At 42.6% G+C, this 26,695-nt stretch overlaps 1 protein-coding gene and 1 long non-coding RNA gene across 3 annotated transcripts in view; one reads left to right on the top strand and one right to left on the bottom strand.

Annotated features, from left to right (window-relative positions):
• The window catches only part of LOC129839064 (zinc finger protein OZF-like), a 442,535-nt gene extending 427,311 nt beyond the window's left edge, over nucleotides 1–15,224 (bottom strand). The window contains exons 1-2 of one of the 2 annotated variants that reach the window (XM_055906332.1): nucleotides 14,646–15,224; nucleotides 5,772–7,853 (exon numbers count right to left, since the gene is read on the bottom strand). In XM_055906332.1, coding sequence (XP_055762307.1) covers nucleotides 6,811–7,853; nucleotides 14,646–14,982 — 1,380 coding nt within the window. In that variant the 5' untranslated portion in view covers nucleotides 14,983–15,224 and the 3' untranslated portion in view covers nucleotides 5,772–6,810. Of the gene's footprint in view, nucleotides 1–5,771; nucleotides 7,854–14,645 lie in introns of those variants that run through there. The other variant, XM_055906334.1, reaches the window with a different exon arrangement.
• Nucleotides 4,679–5,452, top strand: LOC129839111 (uncharacterized). The gene is made up of 3 exons (XR_008756989.1): nucleotides 4,679–4,874; nucleotides 5,213–5,292; nucleotides 5,423–5,452. It is a non-coding gene; the product is annotated as an uncharacterized LOC129839111 (long non-coding RNA).
• Nucleotides 15,225–26,695: the final 11,471 nt, after the last annotated feature.

Here is a 26,695-nt window from a genome sequence, read left to right as displayed (position 1 = left end):
ACGATACTTCTTCAATGCCCTTGCTGATGGAAGGAGGTTTTCACTCGATCTCACGATACATGGCCCCATTCATTCTTTCCTTTACACGGATCAGTCGTCCTGGTCTCTTTGCAGAAAAACAGCCCCAAAGCATGATGTTTCCACCCCCATGCTTCACAGTAGGTATGGTGTTCTTTGGATGCAACTCAGCATTCTTTGTCCTCCAAACACGATGAGTTGAGTTTTTACCAAAAAGTTCTATTTTGGTTTCATCTGACCATATGACATTCTCCCAATCTTCTTCTGGATCATCCAAATTGTCACGATCGTCTTTTGGAGAGAGTGAGGACCAACATGCAGCGCGTGGAAAATTCGTCTTCTCTTTATTAAATAAGGAAAAAACAAAACAACAAACAGACAAACGTGAAGCTAAGCAAGGACTAAGTGCACAACATGCAACATAGAACATCAACATAGACAATTTCCCACAAATGCATGATGCCTATGGCTGCCTTAAGTATGGCTCCCAATCAGAGACAAATGAAAGACATCTGAAAGACATCTGTCTCTGAGAACCACTCAGGCAACCATAGACATACCTAGAAACATACACTCCACCATAGACACAGCTAGACTTCTATACTAAACATAAACCCAACTACTCAAATAAACCCCCTAAACCTTACAACCACCCTAGACACTACAAAAACCACATACATTCCCCATGTCACACCCTGACCTAACTAAAATAATTAAGAAAACAAAGAATACTAAGGCCAGGGCGTGACATAACCCCCCCCTTAAGGTGCGAACTCCGGGCGCACCAGCACAAAGTCTAGGGGAGGGTCTGGGTGGGCGTCCGTCCACGGCGGCGGCTCCGGCACTGGTCGTGGTCCCCACCCCGTGGTCCCCACCCCACCACAGTCACTACCCGTCTCCGTAGCCTCCTCCAAATGGCCACCCTCCACATTAACCCCACTGGACTAAGGGGCAGCACCGGACTAAGGGGCAGCACCGGACTAAGGGGCAGCTCCGGACTAAGGGGCAGCTCCGGACTAAGGGGCAGCTCCGGACTAAGGGGCAGCACCAGGATAAGGGGCAGCTCCGGACTGAGGGACGGCAGCTCCGGACTGAGGGACGGATCCTGGCTGGATGACGGCTCTGGCGGATCCTGGCTGGACGGCTCATGGTTGGCTGACGGATCTGGCTGCTCATGGCTGGCTGACGGATCTGGCTGCTCATGGCTGGCTGACGGATCTGGCTGCTCATGGCTGGCTGACGGATCTGGCTGCTCATGGCTGGCTGACGGATCTGGCTGCTCATGGCTGGCTGACGGATCTGGCTGCTCATGGCTGGCTGACGGATCTGGCTGCTCATGGCTGGCTGACGGATCTGGCTGCTCATGGCTGGCTGACGGATCTGGCTGCTCATGGCTGACTGACGGATCTGGCTGCTCATGGCTGGCTGACGGATCTGGCTGCTCATGGCTGGCTGACGGATCTGGCTGCTCATGGCTGGCTGACGGATCTGGCTGCTCATGGCTGGCTGACGGATCTGGCTGCTCATGGCTGGCTGACGGATCTGGCTGCTCATGGCTGGCTGACGGATCTGGCTGCTCATGGCTGGCTGACGGATCTGGCTGCTCATGGCTGGCTGACGGATCTGGCTGCTCATGGCTGGCTGACGGATCTGGCTGCTCATGACTGGCTGACGGATCTGACTGCTCATGGCTGGCTGACGGCTCTGGCTGCTCATGGCTGGCTGACGGCTCTGGCTGATCCTGTGTGGCTTGCGGCTCTGGCTGATCCTGTCTGGTTGGCGGCTCTGGCTGATCCTGTCTGGTTGGCGGCTCTGGCAGATCCTGTCTGGTTGGCGGCTCTGGCAGATCCTGTCTGGTTGGCGGCTCTGGCAGATCCTGTCTGGTTGGCGGCTCTGGCAGATCCTGTCTGGTTGGCGGCTCTGGCAGATCCTGTCTGGTTGGCGGCTCTGGCAGATCCTGTCTGGTTGGCGGCTCTGGCAGATCCTGTCTGGTTGGCGGCTCTGGCAGATCCTGTCTGGTTTGCGGCTCTGGCAGATCCTGACTGACGAATGGCTCTAGCGGCTCTTGACTGACGAACGGCTCTGACGGCTCGGAACAGACGGGCGGCTCTGACGGCTCGGGGCAGACGGATGGCTCAGATGGCGTTGGGTAGACGGATGGCTCAGATGGCGCTGGGTAGACGGATGGCTCAGATGGCGCTGGGTAGACGGATGGCTCAGATGGCGCTGGGTAGACGGATGGCTCAGATGGCGCTGGGTAGACGGATGGCTCAGATGGCGCTGGGTAGACGGATGGCTCAGATGGCGCTGGGCAGACTGATGGCTCAGATGGCGCTGGGTAGACTGATGGCTCAGATGGCGCTTGGCAGACGGGTGGCTCAGATGGCGCTTGGCAGACGGGCAGTTCAGGCACCGCTGTGCAGACGGCAGACTCTGGCCGGCTGAGGCGCACTGTAGGCCTGGTGCGTGGTGCCAGAAATGGAGGCACCGGGCTAAGGACACGCACCTTCAGGCTAGTGCGGGGAGAAGGAACAGGGCATACTGGACCCTGGGGACGCACATTAGGCCTAGTGCGTGTTGCCGGATCTGGTGGTACCGGGCTGGGGACACGCATCTCAGGGCTAGTGCGGGGAGCAGCAACAGGATGCACAGGACTCTGGAGACGCACAGGAGGCTTGGTGCGTGGTGCCGGAATTGGTGGTACCGGGCTGGAGACACGCACCATAGGACGAGTGCGTGGAGGAGGAACAGGGCTCTGGAGACACACTGGAAGCCTGGTGCGTGGTGTAGGCACTGGTGGAACTGGACTGGGGCGGGGAGGTGGCGCTGGAAATACCGGACCGTGCAGGCGTACTGGTTCCCTTGAGCACCGAGCCTGCCCAACCTTACCTGGTTGAATGCTCCCCGTCGCCCGACCCGTGCGGGGAGGTGGAATAACCCGCACCGGGCTATGTAGGTGAACCGGGGACACCATGCATAAGGCTGGTGCCATGTATGCCGGCACGAGGAGACGCACTGGAGACCAGACGCGTTGAGCCGGCTTCATGACACCTGGCTCAATGCCCAATCTAGCCCTACCAGTGCAGGGAGGTAGAATAACCTGCACCGGGCTATGAACACGTACAGGAGACACCATGCGCTCTACTGCGTAACACGGTGTTCGCCCGTACTCCCACTCTCCACGGTTAGCCTGGGAAGTGGGCGCAGGTCTCCTACCTGCCCTCGGCCCACTACCTCTAAGCCCCCCCAAGAATTTTTTTGGGCTGACTCACAGGCTTCCTACCGCTTCTTCGTGCTGCCTCCATTCGCCGGTATCCCTCCTCGCACTGCGCCAGAGAATCGCAGGCTGGCTCCGGCACTCGCCCTGGGTCGATCGCCCACCTGTCGATCTCCTACCACGTAGTGTAGTCCAGATTACGCTCCCATTTCCATTCCTCCTTGCACTGCTCCTGTTGCCGCTTTTCACGCTGCTTGATCCCGCATTGGTGGGTAATTCTGTCACGATCGTCTTTAGGAGAGAATGAGGACCAAGGCGCAGCGCGTGGAAAATACATCTTCTCTTTATTAAAGAAGGAAAAAACAAAACAAAACAACAAGCAGACGAACGTGAAGCTAAGCAAGGACTAAGTGCACAACATGCAACATAGAACATCGACATAGACAATTTCCCACAAATGCATGATGCCTATGGCTGCCTTAAGTATGGCTCCTAATCAGAATCAGAGACAAATGAAAGACATCTGTCTCTGATTGAGAACCACTCAGGCAACCATAGACATACCTAGAAACATACACTCCACCATAGACACAGCTAGACTTCTATACTAAACATAAACCCAACTACTCTAATAAACCCCCTAAACCTTACAACCACCCTAGACACTACAAAAACCACATACATTCCCCATGTCACACCCTGACCTAACTAAAATAATTAAGAAAATAAAGAATACTAAGGCCAGGGCGTGCCACAAATGGTCTCTAGCAAACTTCAGACGGGCCTGGACATGTACTGGCTTAAGCAGGAGGACACGTCTGGCACTGCAGGATTTGAGTCCCTGGCGGCGTAGTGTGTTACTGCTGGTAGGCTTTGTTACTTTGGTCCCAGCTCTCTGCAGGTCATTCACTAGGTCCCCCTGTGTGGTTCTGGGATTTTTGCTCACCGTTCTTGTGATCATTTTGACCCCACGGGGTGAGATCTTGCGCGGAGCCCCAGATCGAGGGAGATTATCAGTGGTCTTGTATGTCTTCCATTTCCTAATAATTGCTCCCACAGTTGATTTCTTCAAACCAAGCTGCTTACCTATTGCAGATTCAGTCTTCCCAGCCTAGTGCAGGTCTACAATTTTGTTTCTGGTGTCCTTTGACAGCTCTTTGGTCTTGGCCATAGTGGAGTTTGGAGTGTGACTGTTTGAGGTTGTGGACAGGTGTCTTTTATACTGATAACAAGTTCAAACAGGTGCCATTAATACAGGTAACGAGTGGAGGACAGAGGAGCCTCTTAAAGAAGAAGTTACAGGTCTGTGAGAGCCAGAAATCTTGCTTGTTTGTAGGTGACCAAATAATTATTTACCACCATAATTTGCAAATAAATTCATTAAAAATCCTACAATGTGATTTTCTAGATTGTTTTCTTTTCATTTTGTCTGTCATAGTTGAAGTGTACCTATGATGAAAATTACAGGCCTCTCTCATCTTTTTAAGTGGGAGAACTTGCACAATTGGTGGCTGACTAAATACTTTTTTGCCCCACTGTATATTGATACTTGTAAGACTATTCTTTGACACATTTTCTCTTCCTTTGAAATTCTTATAGGACAGAACATGGACACAATGCAATTGGGATCAAGAAGAAGGTACAGATATGTTGTAGGAGAGCTGCATTTGAAGTGTACATTTATCCTACATAGCAGTCAAAACAAACTGAAATCTATTAGCATACAAATGTGTGCAAATTATCTTTTCAGATCTTCTCAGAAATGAATCAAGTCCATGTAATGGATATAGACAAAAATATAATTCAAGGACTATCAGAGATAGAGAGGCAGGGCAGGGGCGAGGACATCATCCTGCTATTTCGACAGTCCCTGAAGGACAATACAGAAGAGGTATTTGCTCTTATTCCTTCCCTTTCTCTGATATATTTTGTAATGAAATTAGCAAGTGTAGTAAGATCATTGCTTTACTTTACTAGGACTGGAGACCACAGCAGCGATTCTGCTCTTGCCCTACCTCTTCAATGAGGACCCGAGTGGCCTTTATGTCCGTGACAAGGTATGCCTATGCACCAATCATCTGCTTCTTCATAAACATAGGTGTACATGCTTATATAAAACTACAGCTGAACAGTTGTTATGTTCTTTGTTAATTGTATGTGTATTAATCTTTTCTTTTGTTGACACAGATTTCACCGCTCTTCACTCCTTTACTGCACACCGGCGGAAATACCTTTCACCATGAGAGTGAAATCCCGCTGGCCTTTGATGGGGAGAACATCCACGCCCTCGAGGACGTCCCCATGGGACTTGGGGCTCTGCTAGGGCTGTATTTTTTATTTTGCCTTCAATTTCCCCACAAATGTCAGAAAAACACTTATGTTGTTAAGTTACTGTGTTCTGGGGAGAAGAGAAGTTGGGGTGAAGTTACCAGGGCCGGTCATAAAGATGGCAAACTTCCTAACATAACTAAGTGGATTCGATATACACACTAAAGCTGAAAAATCTGTATTTAGCATCAAGTCTACAATATTGTTAGTTTACCTATGATTCATTTTTAATGTATGTTATTTTTATTGTACATCATTATTTACATATTTTTTTTAATGTCACGAAAAGCTTAACTTAATGGTGAGGCATGGAATAATAAAACATGTATCTTTTGTCGGGCTGAATGTTTGAAATATGAGGTGATTTGAGACATGCTTCTTCAGTAGTGGAATAAAGACAATTAGCACTTGAATGTTGTAAAGAAATACTGGAGTGATGTCAGATTGTTAATAAAAATGATTATAGACACATTTATTATACTGTGTCCATGTGTATAGGCTGCAAGTACATTGAAATTAAATCGCTGATATTGATTAGGGGGGAAATAGGATGTACGTGCTGTTGAAACTAACACAACAACAAAAAAACACCTGGAAATGGGAGATATATTTTACCTCACTGATTAGAGGACAACCTGGAGAAGACAGGCAGCTACATTTTGAGTTTATGGGTCCCCAACACTAAGAGAAACGCAACACTTATTTGTCATCACTCATATTGCGCGAGAGAGGGGGGACATCCTGTTAAAATTAACAGCTCAAAAACCACACAGAATCTGTGAATAATGTGTACATCACTGGTTAGAGGATAATTTGTAGAAAACAGCTCGCTACATTTAAGTGCTGCATTTTGATTCAAGTGTGTCACCAAAGTATAACCCAACTCTTTTTGTTAGTCACTTTTTGTTAAATCACATAAATAGTACTCATTCAATTCAGAGCCTGGATTTTCCCCCTGAGGCTAATATCCATATCATGTTGAAATCAATAGAACAGGGGGCAAATGTTTAGGCTTCTACATTGTGACATCATTAAAATACTTATACTACAATGTTAAAACATTCTACATTATGACATCATTAAAATACTCCTACTACAATGTTAAAACATTCTACATTGTGACATCATTAAAATACTCCTACAACAATGTTAAAACATTCTACATTGTGACATTAAAATACTACTACTACAATGTTAAAACATTCTACATTGTGACATTATTTCATTGATATCATGAAACAACTCCTTCATGTATGTATTTTCTGATGTTTGATCAGAGATCTTTTATCAGAGTATTTCTTCCCACATTGATCACAGCTATGAGGTTTCTCTCCTGTGTGTGTTCTCAGATGTACTATCAGAATGTTTGGCTGAGTAAAAGTCTTCCCACATTGATTACAGCAATAAGCTTTCTCTGTGTGTGTTCTCTGATGTGTCGTCAGATAGTTAGATGCAACAAACCTCTTCCCACATTGATCACAGCCATAAGGTTTCTCTCCGGTGTGTGCTCTCTGGTGCACTATCAGGCTGCCTGACTGAGTAAAACGCTTCCCACATTGATCACAGCCATAAGGTTTCTCTCCAGTGTGTATTCTCTGGTGTGATTTCAGGCTGCCTGACTGAGTAAAACTCTTCCCACATTGATCACAGCCATAAGGTTTATCTCCTGTGTGTGTTCTCTGGTGCACTAGCAGGTTGCCTGACTGAGTAAAACTCTTCTCACATTGATCACAGCTATAAGATTTCTCTCCCGTATGAATTCTCAGGTGTCCTTGTAGTGAATTTAATCTTGAGTAATGTTTGCCACAGTAAGAGCAGCAGAAAGGTTTCTCTCCTGTGTGAATTCTTTGGTGTACTTTTAGTGAATCTGATCTTGAGAAACTTTTCCCACAGTCAAAACAGTGGTTAGATTTCTCTCCTGTGTGTGTTCTCTGGTGCACTATCAGACAGCCTGACTGAGTAAAACTCTTCCCACATTGATCACAGCTATAAGGTTTCTCTCCTGTGTGAATTCTCTGGTGTACTTTTAATGAATCTGAACATGAGTAACTCTTCCCACAGTAAAAACAGTGGTTAGATTTCTCTCCTGTGTGTACTCGCTGGTGTATTTTAAGTCCTGATGAAGATTTGCAACATTTCCCACAGTCAGAGCAGCAACTAGATTTCTTCCCTGTGGATCTCTCCGGGTGTTTCTTGAGGTGTTCTGATGTGGAGAGACTTTTCTCTGCCTCGTCAGCATCATGAGGTTGTTGAGGCTCCCCAGAGGACCCACGATAGTCCTGTCTCTCTCCTGTGTGAACAACAAAGTCAGACAGACGGTTAAAGGCCCACAACTGCAGAAATCCACTGTAAAAGGTGATGCCAACAGCGTAGCCATGACGTTGTACAACAATTGACGTCTGTAATGAATGTTAAAATTATTTAACAAATGTCTTAAAATAAGAAAGAATAGTCATATTTTCATCTTGTTTTCACATTAGGAGTAACATTGATGATTGTAGGCTAGAAATAAGTTATTCATGTTGTTGAAACTCTAAGCAGTGTGCCAGACGACTTTTGGTTTCAAATATTGGCCCCTTTCTGCGTTTGCTAAAATTGAGCCACGAGGGCGATGCACACGCAATTTGGTTGCAAAAACTCCTCCATGCTAATGAGGAAACCACTAGTTTGGATGAAGCATATCTGCCTGGAGCAAAAATGGTGAGCGAAGATTTGTTTTCCACAATGTTTTCTGAATATTCCAGCGCACTATCAGTGCACGATCAGGAGTGCTACTCAAGGAAACACATGAACTTCTTCAGTCTATTTAAACTCACATTCTTAAGCCTAGGCGTCCTGCTAGCGTGAAACTTCCAGTGAAACTGGAGGGCGTATAATCAAATTTATAATCATAAAAATTATGGTTATTTAAACATTTAGGTACATATACAGTTGAAGTCAGAAGTTTACATACACCTTAGCCCAATACATTTAAACTCAGTTTTTTCACAATTCCTGATATTTAATCTGAGTAAAAATTCCCTGTTTTAGGTCAGTTATCGTCACCACTTTATTTTAAGAAAATGAAATGTCAGAATAATAGTAGAGAGATCGGTTTATTTCAGCTTTTTTTTTTTCATCACATTCCTGGTGGGTCAGAAGTTTACATACACTCATTTAGTATTTGGTAGCATTGCCTTTAAACTGTTTAACTTCGGTCAAACATTTCAGGTAGCCATCCACAAGCTTCCCACAATAAGTTAGGTGAATTTTGACCCATTCCTCCTGACAAGAGTGGTGTAACTGAGTCAGGTTTGTAGGCCTCCTTGCCCGCACACGCTTTTTCAGTTCTGCCCACACATTTTCTATAGGATAGACATCAGGGCTTTGTGATGGCCACTCCAATATCTTGACTTTGTTGTCCTTAAGCCTCATCTTATGGAAGTATGCTTGCGGTCATTGTCCATTTGGAAGACCCATTTGCGACCAAGCTTCAACTTCCTGACTGATGTCTTGAGATGTTGATTCAATATATCCACATTATTTTCTTCCTCATGATGCCATCTATTTTTTGAAGTGCACCAGTCCCTCCTGCAGCAAAGCAACCCCACAACATGATGCAGCCACCCCCGTGCTTCACGGTTGGGATGGTGTTCTTCGGTTTGCAAGCCTCCCCCTTTTTCCTCCAAACATAACGATGGTCATTATGGCCAAGCAGTTCTATTTTTGTTTCATCAGACCAGAGGACATTTCTCCACAAATAATGATCTCTGTCCCCATGTGCAGTTGCAAACCGTAGCCTGGCTTTTTTATGGCGCTTTTGGAGCAGTGGCTTCTTCCCTGCTGAGAGGCTTTTCAGGTTACGTCGATATAGGACTCGTTTTACTGTGGATATAAATACTTTGGTACCCGTTTCCTCCAGCATCTTCACAATGTCCTTTGCTGTTGTTCTGGGATTGATTTGCACTTTTCAAAACCAACGTACGTTCATCTCTAGGAGCGGTATGACGGCTGCGTGGTCCCATAGTGTTTATACTTGCGAAGTATTGTTTGTATAGATGAACATGGTACCCCCAGGCATTTGGATATTGCTCCCAAGGATGAACCAGACTTGTGGAGTTCTACAATTGTTTTTCTGAAGTCTTGGCTGATTTCTTTAGACTTTCCCACGATGTCAAGCAAAGAGGCACTGAGTCTAAAGGTAGGCCTTGAAATACATCCACAGGTACACCTCCAATTGACTCAAATGATGTCAATTAGCCTATCAGAAGATTCTAAAGCCATGACATAATTTTCTGGAATTTTCCAAGCTGTTTAAAGGCACAGTCAACTTAGTGTATGTAAACTTCTGACCCATTGGAATTGTGTAACAGTGAATTAATTATAAATGAAATAATCTGTCTGTAAACAATTGTTGAGTAATCCACTCGTTCAACATGCAGACAAAGGAATCGAAAAATCTACCCCAAAACTTTATTTCAACAAGTCAAAATACGTTTCTATTTACTCCTCAGATACCCTCAAATGTAATCAAACTATAATATTTCTTAAAAGTAGTATGTTCAATAGGAAACCGATTTTAGCAGGTGCGTCCTGTCTTCATGGCGCGTGCAAACACTTCAACCAGTAAAATATACTTTGGCTAGCTTTGCCATCAGCCTGACAATGAGGGTGTGTAAGTGTTTGCCAAATTGGCCCATAACTTCACCTAACAATAATATAGACCTACTGTAGGACCCATAAGGTCACCAAACAACAAATATACCTATGTCGTGATGTTTGTCATTTGACTGGCATTCAGAAAACGATTTCCTGGATCAGCTGATGATAGTTGAACATGTGACTAACTAAACAGCAACAGTATTAAGAATTGTGTAATTATTGAAGAACCGCGTTAATGACAGTATCCATTTGGGTGTTGTCAATCAACCTCAGATGACTCTCGGTTAAAACCATTGTTAAATCCAAACTCTGGTTTAGATCTTATCTGTCGGAAAGATATCAGTTTGTCTCTGTGAATGGTTTGTCCTCTGACAAATCAACTGTACATTTCGGTGTTCCTCAAGGTTCCATTTTAGGACCACTATTGTTTTCACTATATATTTTACCTCTTGGGGATGTCATTCGAAAACATAATGTTAACTTTCACTGCTATGCGGATGACACGCAGCTGTACATTTCCATGAAACATGGTGAAGCCCCAAAATTGCCCTCGCTAGAAGACTGTGTTTCAGACATAAGGAAGTGGATGGCTGAAAACATTCTACTTTTAAACTCGGACAAAACAGAGATGCTTGTTCTAGGTCCCAAGAAAAAAGGAGATATTCTGTTAAATCTGACAATTAATCTTGATGGTTGTAAAGTCGTCTCAAATAAAACTGTGAAGGACCTCGGCGTTACTCTGGACCCTGATCTCTCTTTTGACGAACATATCAAGACTGTTTCAAAGACAGCTTTTTTCCATCTACGTAACATTGCAAAAATCAGACATTTTCTGTCCAAAAATGATGCAGAAAAATTAATCCATGCTTTTGTTACTTCTAGGTTAGACTACTGCAATGCTTTCCGGCTACCCGGATAAAGCACTAAATAAACTTCAGTTAGTGCTAAATACGGCTGCTAGAATCCTGACTAGAACCAAGAAATTTGATCATATTACTCCAGTGCTAGCTTCCTTACACTGGCTTCCTGTTAAGGCAAGGGCTGATTTCAAAGTTTTACTGTTAACCTATAAAGTGTTGCATGGGCTTGCTCCTACCTATCTTTCCGAGTTGGTCCTGCCGTACATACCTACACGTACACTACGGTCACAAGACGCAGGCCTCCTAATTGTCCCTAGAATTTCTAAGCAAACAGCTGGAGGCAGGGCTTTCTCCTATAGATCTCAATTTTTATGGAATAGTCTGCCTACCCATGTGAGAGACGCAGACTCGGTCTCAACCTTTAAGTCTTTACTGAAGACTCATCTCTTCAGTAGGTCATATGATTGAGTGTAGTCTGGCCCAGGAGTGTGAAGGTGAATGGAAAGGCTCTGGAGCAACGAACCGCCCTTGCTGTCTCTGCCTGGCCGGTTCCCCTCTCTCCACTGGGATTCTCTGCCTCTAACCCTATTACAGGGGCTGAGTCACTGGCTTACTGGTGCTCTTTCATGCCGTCCCTAGGAGGGGTGCGTCACTTGAGTGGGTTGAGTTACTGACGTGATCTTCCTGTCTGGGTTGGCGCCCCCCCCCCTTGGTTTGTGCTGTGGTGGAGATCTTTGTGGGCTATACTCGGCCTTGTCTCAGGATGGTAAGTTGGTGGTTGAAGATATCCCTCTAGTGGTGTGGTGGCTGTGCTTTGGCAAAGTGGGTGGGGTTATATCCTTCCTGTTTGGCCCTGTCCGGGGGTATCATCGGATGGGGCCACAGTGTCTCCTGACCCCTCCTGTCTCAGCCTCCAGTATTTATGCTGCAGTAGTTTATGTGTCGGGGGGCTAGGGTCAGTTTGTTATATCTGGAGTACTTCTCCTGTCTTATCCGGTGTCCTGTGTGAATTTAAGTATGCCCGCTCTAATTCTCTCCTCTCTTTCTTTCTCTCTCTCTCGGAGGACCTGAGCCCTAGGACCATGCGCCAGGACTACCGGCCATGATGACTCCTTGCTGTCCCCAGTCCACCTGGCCTTGCTGCTGTTCCAGTTTCAACTGTTCTGCCTGCGGCTATGGAACCCTGACCTGTCCACCGGACGTGCTACCTGTCCCCGACCTGCTGTTTTCAACTCTCTAGAGACCGCAGGAGCGGTAGAGATACTCTTAATGATCGGCTATGAAAAGCCAACTGACATTTACTCCTGATTATTATTTGACCATGCTGGTCATTTATGAACATTTGAACATCTTGGCCATGTTCTGTTATAATCTCCACCCGGCACAGCCAGAAGAGGACTGGCCACCCCTCATAGCCTGGTTCCTCTCTAGGTTTCTTCCTAGGTTTTGGCCTTTCTAGGGAGTTTTTCCTAGCCGCCGTGCTTCTACACCTGCATTGCTTGCTGTTTGGGGTTTTAGGCTGGGTTTCTGTACAGCACTTCGAGATATTAGCTGATGTACGAAGGGCTATATAAAATAAACTTGATTTGATCTCTGAAATGATTTAGGATTTCTGTGCCCATGAAAACTGTTTTCCCAGCGTAACATAAGGAGACACTAAATGTTAGGTAGTTCAAGTCCATTTCAGAGATCTGAATGGAAAAAACTGTCTGACAACAAGATCCCGTATTTAAGATGACTTCTTATCCTTTGCAAAAATAGCCTAAAGCTGTGTCTGTCCCGAACTCACTGGAAGGGGAAACTGAGGGCCCAGAATATTTTATACAATGTCGCAAGCTTGCTATCGCGGGTTTCAGCTGACCCAGTTGATAGAATGTTTCAAGTTTGTGCAGCCAATGTGATTTATAGGATATTTATTTTTAATTAGGATATTTTCTACCAGCAGGCTGCAATGTTTTTATTTGTAGGCTTTATGTAGGCTATTTTTACATAGTTGGCAATGGCAATAAAAGTTACTTTTAGATTTGTATAATTTTCTTCTTCTGGTTAGGTTATATTGATGACTGGCTCCCTCTAGTAATTTGTGTATCTGTAATTATTTAATCAAACATCGTGCTTAAAGCATCAGACAAGTTATGTACATATAGTTGATTTTATAAAAACACATGGGGTGATTGGTAGAAAGAACAGATGACTCTTGGTTGACCAAGATTTGCTAATGTAATTTAATCTAGGTATGTTTAATGTAATGGAATATAGATATGTTTCACCTTTAATGTAATTTAATCTAGGTATGTTTCACCTTTAATGTAATCTAGGTATGTTTAATGTAATGGAATCTAGGTATGTTTAATCTAACGGAATCTAGGTATGTTTTGCCTTTAATGTAATGGAATCTAGGTATGTTTTGCCTTTAATGTAATGGAATCTAGGTATGTTTCACCTTTAATGTAATGGAATCTAGGTATGTTTCGCCTTTAATGTAATGGAATCTAGGTATGTTTTGCCTTTAATGTAATGGAATCTAGGTATGTTTTGCCTTTAATGTAATGGAATCTAGGTATATTTAATGTAATGGAATCTAGGTATGTTTAATGGCATGGAATCTAGGTATGTTTAATGTGATGGAGTAAAAACAACTGTCTGAGATCTTAGACATCTACTGTCTGAGATCTAAGACATCTCGGTGCTCAAAGCGTCACATGGAACAACAGTAACCATATTAACACATTGGATAACATTCAAGGCTACAGACTTACTTACAAGCCCTTAACCAAAAAGAAGTCAAGAAAAATAAGTGTTAAGTAAAAAAATACAAAATAAAAGTAACAAATAATTAAACAGCAGCATTAAAATAACAATAGCAAGGCTATATACAGGGAGTACCGGTACATAGTCAATGTACGGGGACACCGGTTAGTCGAGGTAATATGTACATGTAGGTAGAGTTATAAATGCCTATAAATGTTAAACTGTCATACGCCATCAGAACCCAAAATATAAGCTTTTTTTACTCCATATAAACACCTAATAAAAGGAGCAAGCAGGTATGACTTTCTCTTTCATTTTGAGCCCACGGGAAGAAGGCACCAGAACCTACCGTGCTAACGCGTTTCTACTAGATAACACAACCACAAAGTGCATGAAAGCATGAGGTGTGGCTAACGTTTGCACACTTTCGCTAGCTACCAAGCTAGCATAGAAACTCGGTTGCACAGAGTAGATCCTCCATATGATGTTGAGAAATAGTGCATTGTGGGTAGTGTAGAAGACCCCTCTTTTACGCTGCTGCTACTCTCTGTTTATTATCTATGAGTCACTTTAAGTGATTTATTCAAGAAACAACTGCTGATTGCCCCTTTAAGACTAAATACTGAGCTAATCTAATAGGAGATATTGAGGACTACAGTATCAGACATTGTCATTTGGATGCATTTGATCAATTGTTAACGTTTTGTTGATGGTCCACTCTTGATGTTCTACATGTTACAGTGAAGCTTCAGCCATTCCTACAGAACAACATTAAAGTGTAGAACCCCTTTACTGAATATTGGTTCAACGACTGCAGAGACGGTACTTACTGGTGTTAAACAGATCTCCAACCTCCTCTTCTTCCTTCTCCTCTTTCAATGTAACAGTCATCTCCCCCTCCTCCTCTTTCACTCCAAAAACGGCATCCTCCTCTTTCTCTTCCTCTTCTTTTACTGTAACATCTTCCTCCTCTTTCACTCTGAACGAGTCTTCCTCTTCTTTCACTGTAACGTCTTTCTCTTCTTCTTTCACAGTAACAGCCTCGCCCTCTACTTGTATTTGTATTGTAACATCCTTCTCTTCCTCCTCCTCTTTGACGAAAGCTTCTTTCTCCGCCCAGCAGACCGCCTCTTCTTTATCAGGAGGAGAGTAGCTTAGTGAACTCATGGTCGGGGATGTTCGCTAGCTAGCATTAGCGACTAGCCTAGTTCTAAGCTAACTTAACAAACCAGCTAGCTGACAAACAACGTAAATATATAATTAAATGGGCCAACAAGTACATACGACAGAAGTGTGTTTAATACACAGCAACTAATATACACAAAAACATTGCAAAGTGCGTGAATGTTGTAGCTGTGTTTGCTAGAAAGCTACGGAGGTGTCTGACTAACTGTTGTTGTTGAAGGAGCGTCCCGTCCACTAGATTATACGTCACACTGGCAGCATAGCCTGAACCTAAAATACGCACATCGCCATCTGCTGAGGAACCAAACGTTTATTTTTCATTTATTTAATAAAAGGTTAATATTATATTAAGTCGTTCAAAGAGAAGCATGTGTTGATTGATTCGTGTTTAACGAATGAGAATTTAAAGCAAAATTTACACCCACTACACATTTGCATTGATCCACACTTCTGACATGGATCATTTTGACCCCAGAGGCATATCTTTTATCATAGCGAAAATGTGGTTTATTCAATCCTTCCAATTTTTCATGACTTTGTCAATCAACTTGTTCTTAATAAATATAAATCATGGTTTTGTGTTTCTGTATCAATATGGAATTTTAACAAATTCAAATCCTTTGGAGTCATGTTGACCCCAACCAAAAGCACATTTGATAAATAGGACGTTTATTTCAAATCAAAATCAAATTTTATTGGTCACTTACACGTGTTTAGCAGATGTTATTGCGGGTGTAGTGAAATGCTTGTATTTCTAGCTCCGACAGTGCAGTAATATCTAACAAGTGATATCTAACAATTTCACAACATATAACCAATACACACAAATCTAAGTATTTGAATCTAAGTTTCTCTGTAGACATGATCCATCCACCAGAGGGTGGAGGGGCTCCTGTATCAGTGGTTTTGACCAGATAGACATCTGCAGATACACAATATAGTGCCTCCCATGCACTCTCCTAAGATTGGACTTTTCTATACCACGTATCGGGTATACAAAACTGCCAATGGTAGAAAACTCTGTCAGAGGTAGAAAACTCTGCCAGTGGTATACAGTGCATTCGTTTAGTATTCAGACATTTTCCTTTTTTTTACAGCCTTATTCTAAAATTGAAAAATCCCCCCCCCAAAATCCCCCCCCCCCCATCATTCTACACACAATACCCCATAATGACAAACCAAAAACAGTTTTTTTTTACATTCTTGCAAATGTATTTACTTAAGTATTCAGACCCTTTACTATGGAGACTCGAAATTGAGCTCAGATGCATCCTGATTCCATTGATCATCCTTGAGATGTTTCTAAAACTTGATTGGAGTCCACTTGTGGTAAATTCAATTGATTAGACATGATTTGGAAAGGCACACACCTGTCTATATAAGGTCCCACATATTACAGTGCATGTCAGAGCAAAATCCAAGCATTGAGGTCGAAGGAATTGTTCGTAGAGCTCTGAGACAGGATTGTGTCGAGGCACAGATCTGGGGAAGGGTACCTAAACATGTCTTCAGCATTGAAGGTCCCCAAGAACACAGTGGCCTCCATCATCCTTAAATGGAATACTCTTCTTAGAGCTGGTCACCCGGCCAAACTGAGCGATTGGGGAAGAAGGGCCTTGGTCAAGGAGGTGACAAAAAACCTGATGGTCACTCTGACAGAGCTCCAAAGTTCCTCTGTGGAGATGGGAGAACCTTCCAAAAGGACAACCATCTCTGCAGCTCTCCACCAATCAGACCTTTATGGTAGAATGGCCAGATGGAAACCACTCCTGAGTAAAAAGGCACATGTCAAACTCCAAGCAGGTTGTTAAAAGGCAACTAAAGACTCTAAGACCATGAGAAACAAGATTATCTGGCTTGATGAAACTAAGATTGAACTCTTTGGCCTGAATGCCAAGAGTCACGTCTGGAGGAAACCTGGCACCATCCCTACGGTGAAGCATGGTGGTGGCAGCAACATGCTGTGGGGATGTTTTTCAGCAGCAGGGACTGGGAGACTAGTCAGGATCGAGGGAAAAATTAACGGAGCAAAGTACAGAGAGATCCTTGATGAAAGACCTGCTCCAGAGCGCTGAGGACCTCAGACTGGGGCAAAGGTTCACCGTCCAACAGGACAACGACCTTAAGCACACAGCCAAGACAACACAGGAGTCGCTTCGGGACAAGTCTCTAAATGTCCTTGACTGGCACAGCCAGAGCCCGGAAATGAGTCCAATCTAACATCTCTGGAGAGACCTGAAAATAGCTGTGCAGTGATGTTCCCCATCCAACCTGACAGAGCTTGAGAGAATCTGCAGAGAAGCTAATTGAAAGGGGGGAAAAAATAATTTAATCGATTTTAGAATAAGGCTTTAACGTAACAAAATGTGGAAAAAGTCAAGGGGTCTGAATACTTTCCAAATGCACTGTATACAGCAACAGCTCCTCCATAAGCATTCCTGTCTTCACTGTAGATGTTATATCCCTGTATTGCTACTGCTGGATCAAAGGAATTATCTCAGTGAGTTTCAGAGATGAACAGTACAGTGCATTCCAAATTCAATAGGCAGGCAACTAAACAAAAAAGTTTTCAAATAAAAAATATTCCAGAAAATGTCAAAGCGTATATAACGCCCGTCCAAGAGACGGTCGACCAATCGCGTTCACATTGTCATGCTGTGACACGCAGTTCCTAAGCTAATTCTCACTAAATCCCTTCTTAAAGTCAGGGTATGAGTCGAGAAACATGCCTATTTTGCTTGAAAGTATGTAATGTCACGATTGTAAAGCTATGCAATATTACAGAGAACAAGTTCATTATCTCACATCTCTGAAAATATTTGTAATGTTGTGCTTCTTGTTCAAGGAGGGTAATTCATGCCAATGTTCTTTTCTTTAACTTCTTATGGCTGTAGCAGCAGTATTGAGTAGCTTGGATGAAAGGTGCACAGAGGTGCCCAGAGTAAACGGCCTGCTCCTATGTCATAGTTGCTAATATATGCATATTATTAGTAGTATTGGATAGAAAACACTCTGAAGTTTCTAAAACTGTTCGAATTGTGTCTGTGAGTATAACAGAACTCATATGGCAGACAAAAACCTGAGAAGTTCCACTTCCTGTTTGGATTTTTTCTGGGGGTGGCAGATTTTCAACCAAGCTCTCATTGAAATTACAGCGAGATATGGATGAGTTTTCACTTCCTACTGATGACTCTAATGTGAAGGGGGGCCGAAGGAGACAGGAATGAGTAATCACTGGCATGAGGTGACCATGCATTGAACTGGCGCGTTCACTTGAGAGGGAGTTCCGTTCCATCGGTCAACTGAAGTCAATGTAATTCTCCGGTTGGAACGTTATTCAAGATGTATGTTAACAACATTCTAAAGATTGATTCAGTACATCGTTTGACATGTTTCTACTGACTGTTACAGAACTTTTGGACATTTCGTCACGTTATAGTGGACGCGCTTTGTGACTTTGTTTAGAGCGTTTGGTAAACAATTCCAAAGTAGCTAATTGGACATAAATAATGGACATTATCGAACAAATCAAGCATTTATTGTGGACCTGGGATTCCTAGGACTGCATTCTGATGAAGTTCATCAAAGGTAAGGAAACATTTATCATGTATTTTCTGGTTTCTGTTGAGTCCAACATGGCGGCTAATTTGGCTATTGTTCTAAGCTCCGTCTCAGATTATTGCATGGTTTATTTTTCCGTAAAGTTTTTTTTTTTTTAATCTGACACAGCGGTTGCATTAAGGAGAGGTATATCTATAATTCCATGTGTATAACTTGTATTATCATCTACATTTATGATGAGTATTTCTGTTGAAACGATGTGGCTAAGCAAAATCACTTGATGTTTTTGGAACTAGTGAATGTAACGCGCCAATGTAAACTTTATCAAACAAAACATGCATGTATTATGTAACATGAAGTCCTATGAGTGTCATATGATGAAGATAATCAAAGGTTAGTGATTCATTTTATCTCTATTTCTGCTTTTTGTGAAAGGTATCTCGCTGGAAAAATGGCTGCGCTTATTGTGGTTTTGTGGTGACCTAACATAATCGTTTGTAGTGCTTTCGCTGAAAAGCATATTTGAAATCGGACACTTTGGTGGGATTAACAACAAGATTACCTTTAAAATGATATAAGACACATGAATGTCTGAGGAATTTTAATTATGAGATTTCTGTTGTTTGAATTTGGCGCCCTGCACTTTCACTGGCTGTTGTCATATCGATCCCTGTAGCGAGATGCAGCCGTATGTAACGGCTTTCTAGCTCTTCCTCATCCTCGGACGAGGAGAGGAGTAAGGGATCGGAAGACCAATATGCAGCGAGGTATGATGACATGATTTATTTAAGACACGACAAAACAACGAAGACAGAAAACGAACTATACTTGAAATAACTAACAAAATAACAAAACGAATGTGTAGACAGACCTGAACAATACGAACTTACAAATAACACGAAGAACGCACGAACAGGGAAAATTGACTACACAAAAGAACGATGTACAAAACAAACCGAAAACAGTCCCGTGTGGTGCGCAGACACAGACACGGAAGACAACCACCCACAACAAACAGTGTGAAAACACCTACCTTAATATGACTCTCAATCAGAGGAAATGAAAAACACCTGCCTCTAATTGAGAGCCATATTAGGTACCCATTAACCAACATAGAAACAGAAAACATAGACTGCCCACCCAAACTCACGTCCTGACCAACTAACACATACAAAAACTAACAGAAAACAGGTCAGGAACGTGACACCGTAAGAAGTTAATCTATTAATACGAATCGAAAGGAGTTTCCAATATCCTAATTTCTTAAAGTATTTCTGGTGATAGCAGGTGATAGTGATACACAAGCTAGGTCTATTTGAAACATTGCCATCCCATGGCAGCATTTACCAGCCACCAGGTTCAGAAGCTTTAAAACCACAAAAATATTTAAAACCCAATTCTTTTTTTGCCCTAAGTCAATATATGAATTATTCAAACTGAACCTAATATTATTATTTAATATAATATTATTTTAGGCTATTTTAGTTTGAGTCAAAGATAGTTTTGGAATAGTTAAAATTTTTCAAACAGGTTTGTTATTTTATTTCAGTTTACTAAATACTTTTCCCCTAAATACTTTTTCTATAATAAGCATGGAGGTTTCCCCTATCAACCAGTCATAGGTACTGGTGACAAAGCGCCTCGAAACCTAGCTGGGAATGGGACAAACGGAACCCTTCTGTGGTAACAGACAGGGGCGATTTGTAATCAAATCTAATTCCCAGGAATGGGGTTCATATGAACCACAGAGACTGTGTGGGATAATAACATGGCCGTGTCCAACCCTGCTTGCTCCCTCGACTCCGCTACCAACCACCAATCTCCAACAGGACCCTTAACCTGTATCACTAGACACTTCATAGTGAGCTACAGGTAAGAATCAGCAATGAATCCCAATAATGAGACACCTCTGGGGAGGGGTGTCAGCAACATTTAAAAGAAAATATATATATAGTGTTTTATGACAAACCATTTTTTACAAATTCGTCAAGACACCAACTTAGACTTTACCGTGAAATGCTTTACTTACAAGCCCTTAACCAACAGTGCAGTTCAAGAAGAAGAAAACGTTTACCAAGTAGACTAAAATAAAAAGTAATAATAAAAAGTAACACAATGAGAATAACAATAACGAGGCTATATACAGGGGGCACCGGTATTGAGTCAGTGTGGAGGCTATATACAGGGGGCACCGGTACTGAGTCAGTGTGGAGGTTATATACAGGGGGCACCGGTACCGAGTCAGTGTGGAGGCTATATACAGGGGGCACCGGTACCGAGTCAGTGCGCGGGGTTACAGGCTAGTTGAGGTAATCTGTACATGAAGGTAGGGGAGTGTAGTGACTATGCATAGGTAACAAACAACCAGTGAGTAGCAGCAGTGCACAAAAGGGAGGGGGGTGGGGGGGACAATGTAAATTGTCCGGTGGTGATTTTACGAATTGTTCAGCAGTCTTATGGCTTGGGGGTAGAAGCTGTTGAGGAGGCTTTTGGTTCTAGACTTGGCACTGCGGTACCACTTGCCGTGTGGTAGCAGAGAAAACAGTCTATAAGTTGGGTGACTGGATGCTCTGACAATTTTGTGGGCTTTCCTCTGACACCGCCTATTATATAGGTCCTGGATGGCAGGAAGCTTGGCCACAGTGATGTACTGGGCCGTTCGCACTACCCTCTGTAGCGAATCAGGGTCAGGTGGCGAGCAGTTGCCATACCAGGTGGTGATGCAACCGGTCAGGATGCTCTCGATGGTGCAGCTGTATTACCTTTTGAGGATCTGAGGACCCATGCCAAATCTTTTCAGTCTCCTGAGGGGGAAAAGGTTTTGTTGTGCCCTCTTCATGACTGTCTTGGTATATACCAATGTGGGTGATTGAAAGATGAACTGAGGTCCACACTCCAGTCCAGTTGATGGTGGTAATGCACCTTAAAGTTGGTTTCCAACCGCCATATAAAGTCCAAAGGAGAAAAAGAAGCCTAAAGGAAGGTGAAATTACGAGAAACTAATTTGGTTTACCGTTTGGGGTATTGCGACTGGTTACTTATTTTGATGTGATATGAAAGTATTGTTCATCTTTCAACTTCTAGTTCCTCCCAAACCCGGATCCGGGAACACCCCCACCAGTAAAAAAGCTGACTAGCATAGCCTAGCATAGCGTCACAAGTAAATACTAGCATCTTAAAATGTTTTACAGGGAAGACACAATATGTAAATCTATTAGCTAACCACGCTAGCAAAAGACACCACTTTTCTTACTCCACCATTTTTTTACTGCATCAGTAGCTATCACAAATTCGACCAAATAAAGATATAAATAGCCACTAACCAAGAAACAACTTTATCAGATGACAGTCTGATAACATATTTATTGTATAGCATATGTTTTGTTAGAAAAATTTGCATATTTGAGGTATAAATCAGAGTTTACCATTGCAGCCACCATGACAACTCTCCCCAAAGCGACTAGAATAACTACAGAGAGCAACGTGTATTACCTAATTACTCATCATAAAACATTTCTTAAAAATACACAGCGTACAGCAATTGAAAGACACAGATCTTGTGAATCCAGACAATATTTCAGATTTTCTAAGTGTTTTACAGCGAAAACACAATAAAGCGTTATATTAGCTTAGCACAATAGCAAACCACACAACAGCATTGATTCCAGCCAAACATAGCGATAAAGTATTCACCACCAAAATATATAATTTTTTTCACTAACCTTCTCAGAATTCTTCAGATGACAGGCCTGTAACATCATATTACACAATGCATATAGAGTTTGTTCGAAAATGTGCATATTCAGCGGCACAAATCGTGGTTATACAATGAGAATAGTAGCCAAGCTGCCCAGAAAATGTCAGGCGCCATCTTGGAGAGAAACCTATTCTAATCAATAAATAATCAGAAACTTGACACTAAAAAATACAGGGTGGACAGCAAATGAAAGACAAATTAGTTCTTAATGCAATCGCTTTGTTACATTTTTAAAATTAACGTTATTGCGCAATACAGCGTGCGCTAAAGCAAGGCTACACTGAAATTAATGGCGGCTTATGCATTTAACATTTTTCAACAGAACAACGATTTATCAGCATAAATAGTTCTTACTTTTTGATGACCTCCCATCAGAATGTTGGGAAAGGTGTCCTTTGTCCAGAACAATCGTCTTTTGGTTGAAAGCTGTCCTCTTGTCCTGTCGAAATAGCCGCTAACGTTCGGCATGTGCCGGAAAGGTGTCCAACTCTTGAAAGCGCGTCACAAAGAAATGCCAGAAAATCGCAATAAACTGATATAAATTGCTATAAGTCGGTTTAAATTAACTACCTTATGATGTCTTTAACAACTATAACGAATAAAAACATGACCGGAGATATAGAACTGGCAAAACGAAAGCTTGGCAGGAGCCCACTCTGATGTCCCTACTGCGCCAGGCGCACCGTTGAAAAGGACAGTACTTCCGCTCCAGGGTCTAATATAAGGTCCCAGATTGCGCAATCCACTCCATTCAAATTCTCCCCGCTTACTGACATCTAGAGGAAGACGTATGCAGTGCATGTAGCCCGATGGCTTACATGGGGACTTATAAACTGACCTCAGAACAGGGACCTCGATTTCTGAAATCTCACTCCCTGACAGGAAAAGTGCTGCAGAATGAGTTCTGTTTCACTCAGAGAAATAATTCAAACGGTTTTAGAAACTAGAGAGTGTTTTCTATCCAATAGTAATAATAATATGCATATTGTACGAGCAAGAACTGAGTACGAGGCAGTTTAATTTGGGAACACATTTTTCCAAAGTCGAAATAGCACCCCCCATAGGCTCAAGAGGTAAACAGATCTCCAACCTCCTCTTCTTTCACACCAAAAACTGCATCCTCCTCTTTCTCATCCTCCTCTTCTTTTACTGTAACATCCTCCTCCTCTTTCTCATCTTCCTCTTCTTTCACTGAAACGTCTTTCTCTTCTTCTTTCAGGGTAACAGCCTCAGCCTCACCCTCTACTTCTTGTTTTACTGTGACATCCTCCTCTTTCTTCCCCTCTTTCACAAGAGCTTCTTTCTCCGTCCAGCAGACCGCCTCTTCTTTAACAGGAGGGTGGGTAGTTTAGGGAGCTCATGTTCGGGGATAATAGCTAGCTAGCTATCATTAGCGACTAGGCTAGTGCTAATTTAACCAGCCAGCTACTATAGCTGACAAATACAAAATAATGTAATATTAAATACGTTAACAAGTAGATACAACCTAAGTGTGTCGAAAACACAGTAGCTAATATACACCGAAAGCGTATAAATAGCTTGAATCTTTCGGCTATGTTGGCTAGCAAGCTACCGAGGTGGTTGACGAGCTGTTCCTGAAGAACCGTCCACTAGATTATACGTCACCGCAGCAGCATCGCCTGAAAGACGCACATCGCTGTCTGCTGACTGGAGTGGGAAACGCAGTTGAGGATCATATTTTATTTTCAGACAAAGATTATTTTAAATGGATTTAATTAAATAATACTATTATATTGAGACATACAAAGACAGGAATGTGTTGATCGATTAGTGCAAAACAATTGTTTTTACTACAGCACATTTAAGGCAGTTTCATTAAGTTAAACTAAATCTAAATAAGTAGCTAGCTACTGTAGGTCTATACTGCTCCTACATGGTGTAACAATACATCATGTAGATGTATATAATGAACAGATTAGGTCTATACTGCTCCTACATGGTGTAACAATAAATCGTCTAGATGTATATAATGAACAGACTAGGTCTATACTGCTCCTACATGGTGTAACAGTACACTACCGTTCAAAAGTTTGGGGTCACCTAGAAATGTTCTTGTTTTTTAAAGAAAATCACATTTTCTCATTTATCATTTATAAAAACCTGTTTTTGCTTTGTCATTATGGGGCATTGTGATGTCATTATGGGCTATTGTCATGTCATTATTGGATATTGTCATGTCATTATTGGATATTGTGTGTAGATTGATGAGGGGGAAAAAAATATTTAATCCGTTTTAGAATAAGGCTGTAACGTAACAAAATGTAGAAAAAGTGAAGGGGTCTGAAAACCTCAGAATGCACTGTGTATAAAGGGGCAGTACTTGTGACATCACTTCATGAAACAGGAGGTACAAATATATAACATATAACACAATATCAACATTCAATGTATCAAAATATATGACCACGGTGGAAGTGTAAATGCCAGCCCAGCAACAATCCTAGAGGTTCACTGATGATCAACCACCTCCTTCACATCTGACTCCTGATGATCAACCTCCTCCTTCACATCTGACTCCTGATGATCAACCTCCTCCTTCACATCTGACTCCTGATGATCAACCTCCTCCTTCACATCGGACTCCTGATGATCAACCTCCTCCTTCACATCTGACTCCTGATGATCAACCTCCTCCTTCACATCTGACTCCTGATGATCAACCTCCTCCTTCACATCTCACTCCTGATGATCAACAACCTCCTTCACACCTGACTCCTGATGATCAACCTCCTCCTTCACATCTGACTCCAGAGTGTCTTCTTTTTTGGGGAATCCTGATGGACGACGTCATCCAATAGGCCGTCATCACCACCACCGCCCACAAGTGAATTGTCTTTCAGGTTGTCAATGGGAAGAACATTAGCAATATGTCCTGTCTTGTAACTTGTCTCGTTCAATGGATTAACATTGGCAGGTGCACAGGGAGAAACCCCATTAATTAAAACTCAGTTGATCTTAAACTGCAGAAAAACTTTTGGAAGTCTTTAACTGCATCAAAGTCTGAGGCCTGTGATGTTGGGACAAATGATAGTCCCTTATTATACAAGAGACAAAATTCACAAATTCTACAGCACAAAGGCAGAGTCATGTCTTAAGTGTAAAAGTAACAATGACTCAATAATCCGTCTGGGAATGTTATGACGTCATAAAGTTATGGGAGGAGTTAGAAAGTTGGCTGTCAGAAGTACAGTTATACAATGTAAAATTACTTTTAATCTGTCTGTCTGTTTATTTCAAGACACGGCATTTAAGGGTGCAGTGAGATACCCGATGGTTGGATGATACTTTTCTCATCAATCATCTTAAATATTATACTTAATTCAAACCTGGAAATCAACCAATCCTCTGTTGTTAATTCAAAAGAAAGGTCAAATGCTTTATTATCTAAAAGTTTAAAGTGACGGAGAGAAATAAAATGGTGCTGATGTGGGCGCTTCAGATGGAGGTGTGTTCTAGTGGGTCTGGACAGGTGTGATGTAGTTAATGGAGATGGGGGGGGGGGGTGTTCTAGTGGGTCTGGGCTGGTGTGATGTAGTTAATGGAGATGGAGGTGTGTTCTAGTGGGTCTGGGCAGGTGTGATGTAGTTAATGGAGATGGAGGTGTGTTCTAGTGGGCCTGGGCAGGTGTAATGTAGTTAATGGAGATGGAGGTGTGTTCTAGTGGGTCTGGGCATGTGTGATGTAGTTAATGGAGATGGAGGTGTGTTCTAGTGGGTCTGGGCTGGTGTGATGTAGTTAATGGAGATGGAGGTGTGTTCTAGTGGGTCTGGGCAGGTGTGATGTAGTTAATGGAGATGGAGGTGTGTTCTAGTGGGTCTGGGCAGGTGTAATGTAGTTAATGGAGATGGAGGTGTGTTCTAGTGGGTCTGGGCAGGTGTAATGTAGTTAATGGAGATGGAGGTGTGTTCTAGTGGGTCTGGGCAGGTGTGATGTAGTTAATGTTTCTCTGATGTTGTTTGTATGTGTATGTTTTGTATTCTTTATAAAATATCAAATAAAATATTAAAACATTTCCAATGCAAAGTAACACCTCACAATTCTATTTTTGGAGTTATTACATTAAAGTCAGGTGTGAAGTAATATGGAGGACCAGCCTATTCCCTATGTTGTATACTACAACAGAAATAACTTAAAATGTATAACTTTAAATTAAACCAATAATTTGCACTCATGACTTGAGTGATTAAAGTAAACCACAGTTTTGTATATACATAACGCCATCTAACCAAATATCAAAGAATGTTAGCTACATACAGTTATCTTAGCCAGCCAGCTAACATTAGCTATATGCAGTTATCTTAGCCAGCCAGCTAACATTAGCTATATGCAGTTATCTTAGCCAGCCAGGTAACATTA

This window comes from Salvelinus fontinalis, chromosome 40, assembly GCF_029448725.1.
Source record: "Salvelinus fontinalis isolate EN_2023a chromosome 40, ASM2944872v1, whole genome shotgun sequence".
NCBI classification, from domain to species: Eukaryota; Metazoa; Chordata; class Actinopteri; order Salmoniformes; family Salmonidae; genus Salvelinus; species Salvelinus fontinalis.
Note: the sequence above shows the minus strand (reverse complement) of the source record. Positions and strands in the feature narration are given on the sequence as shown.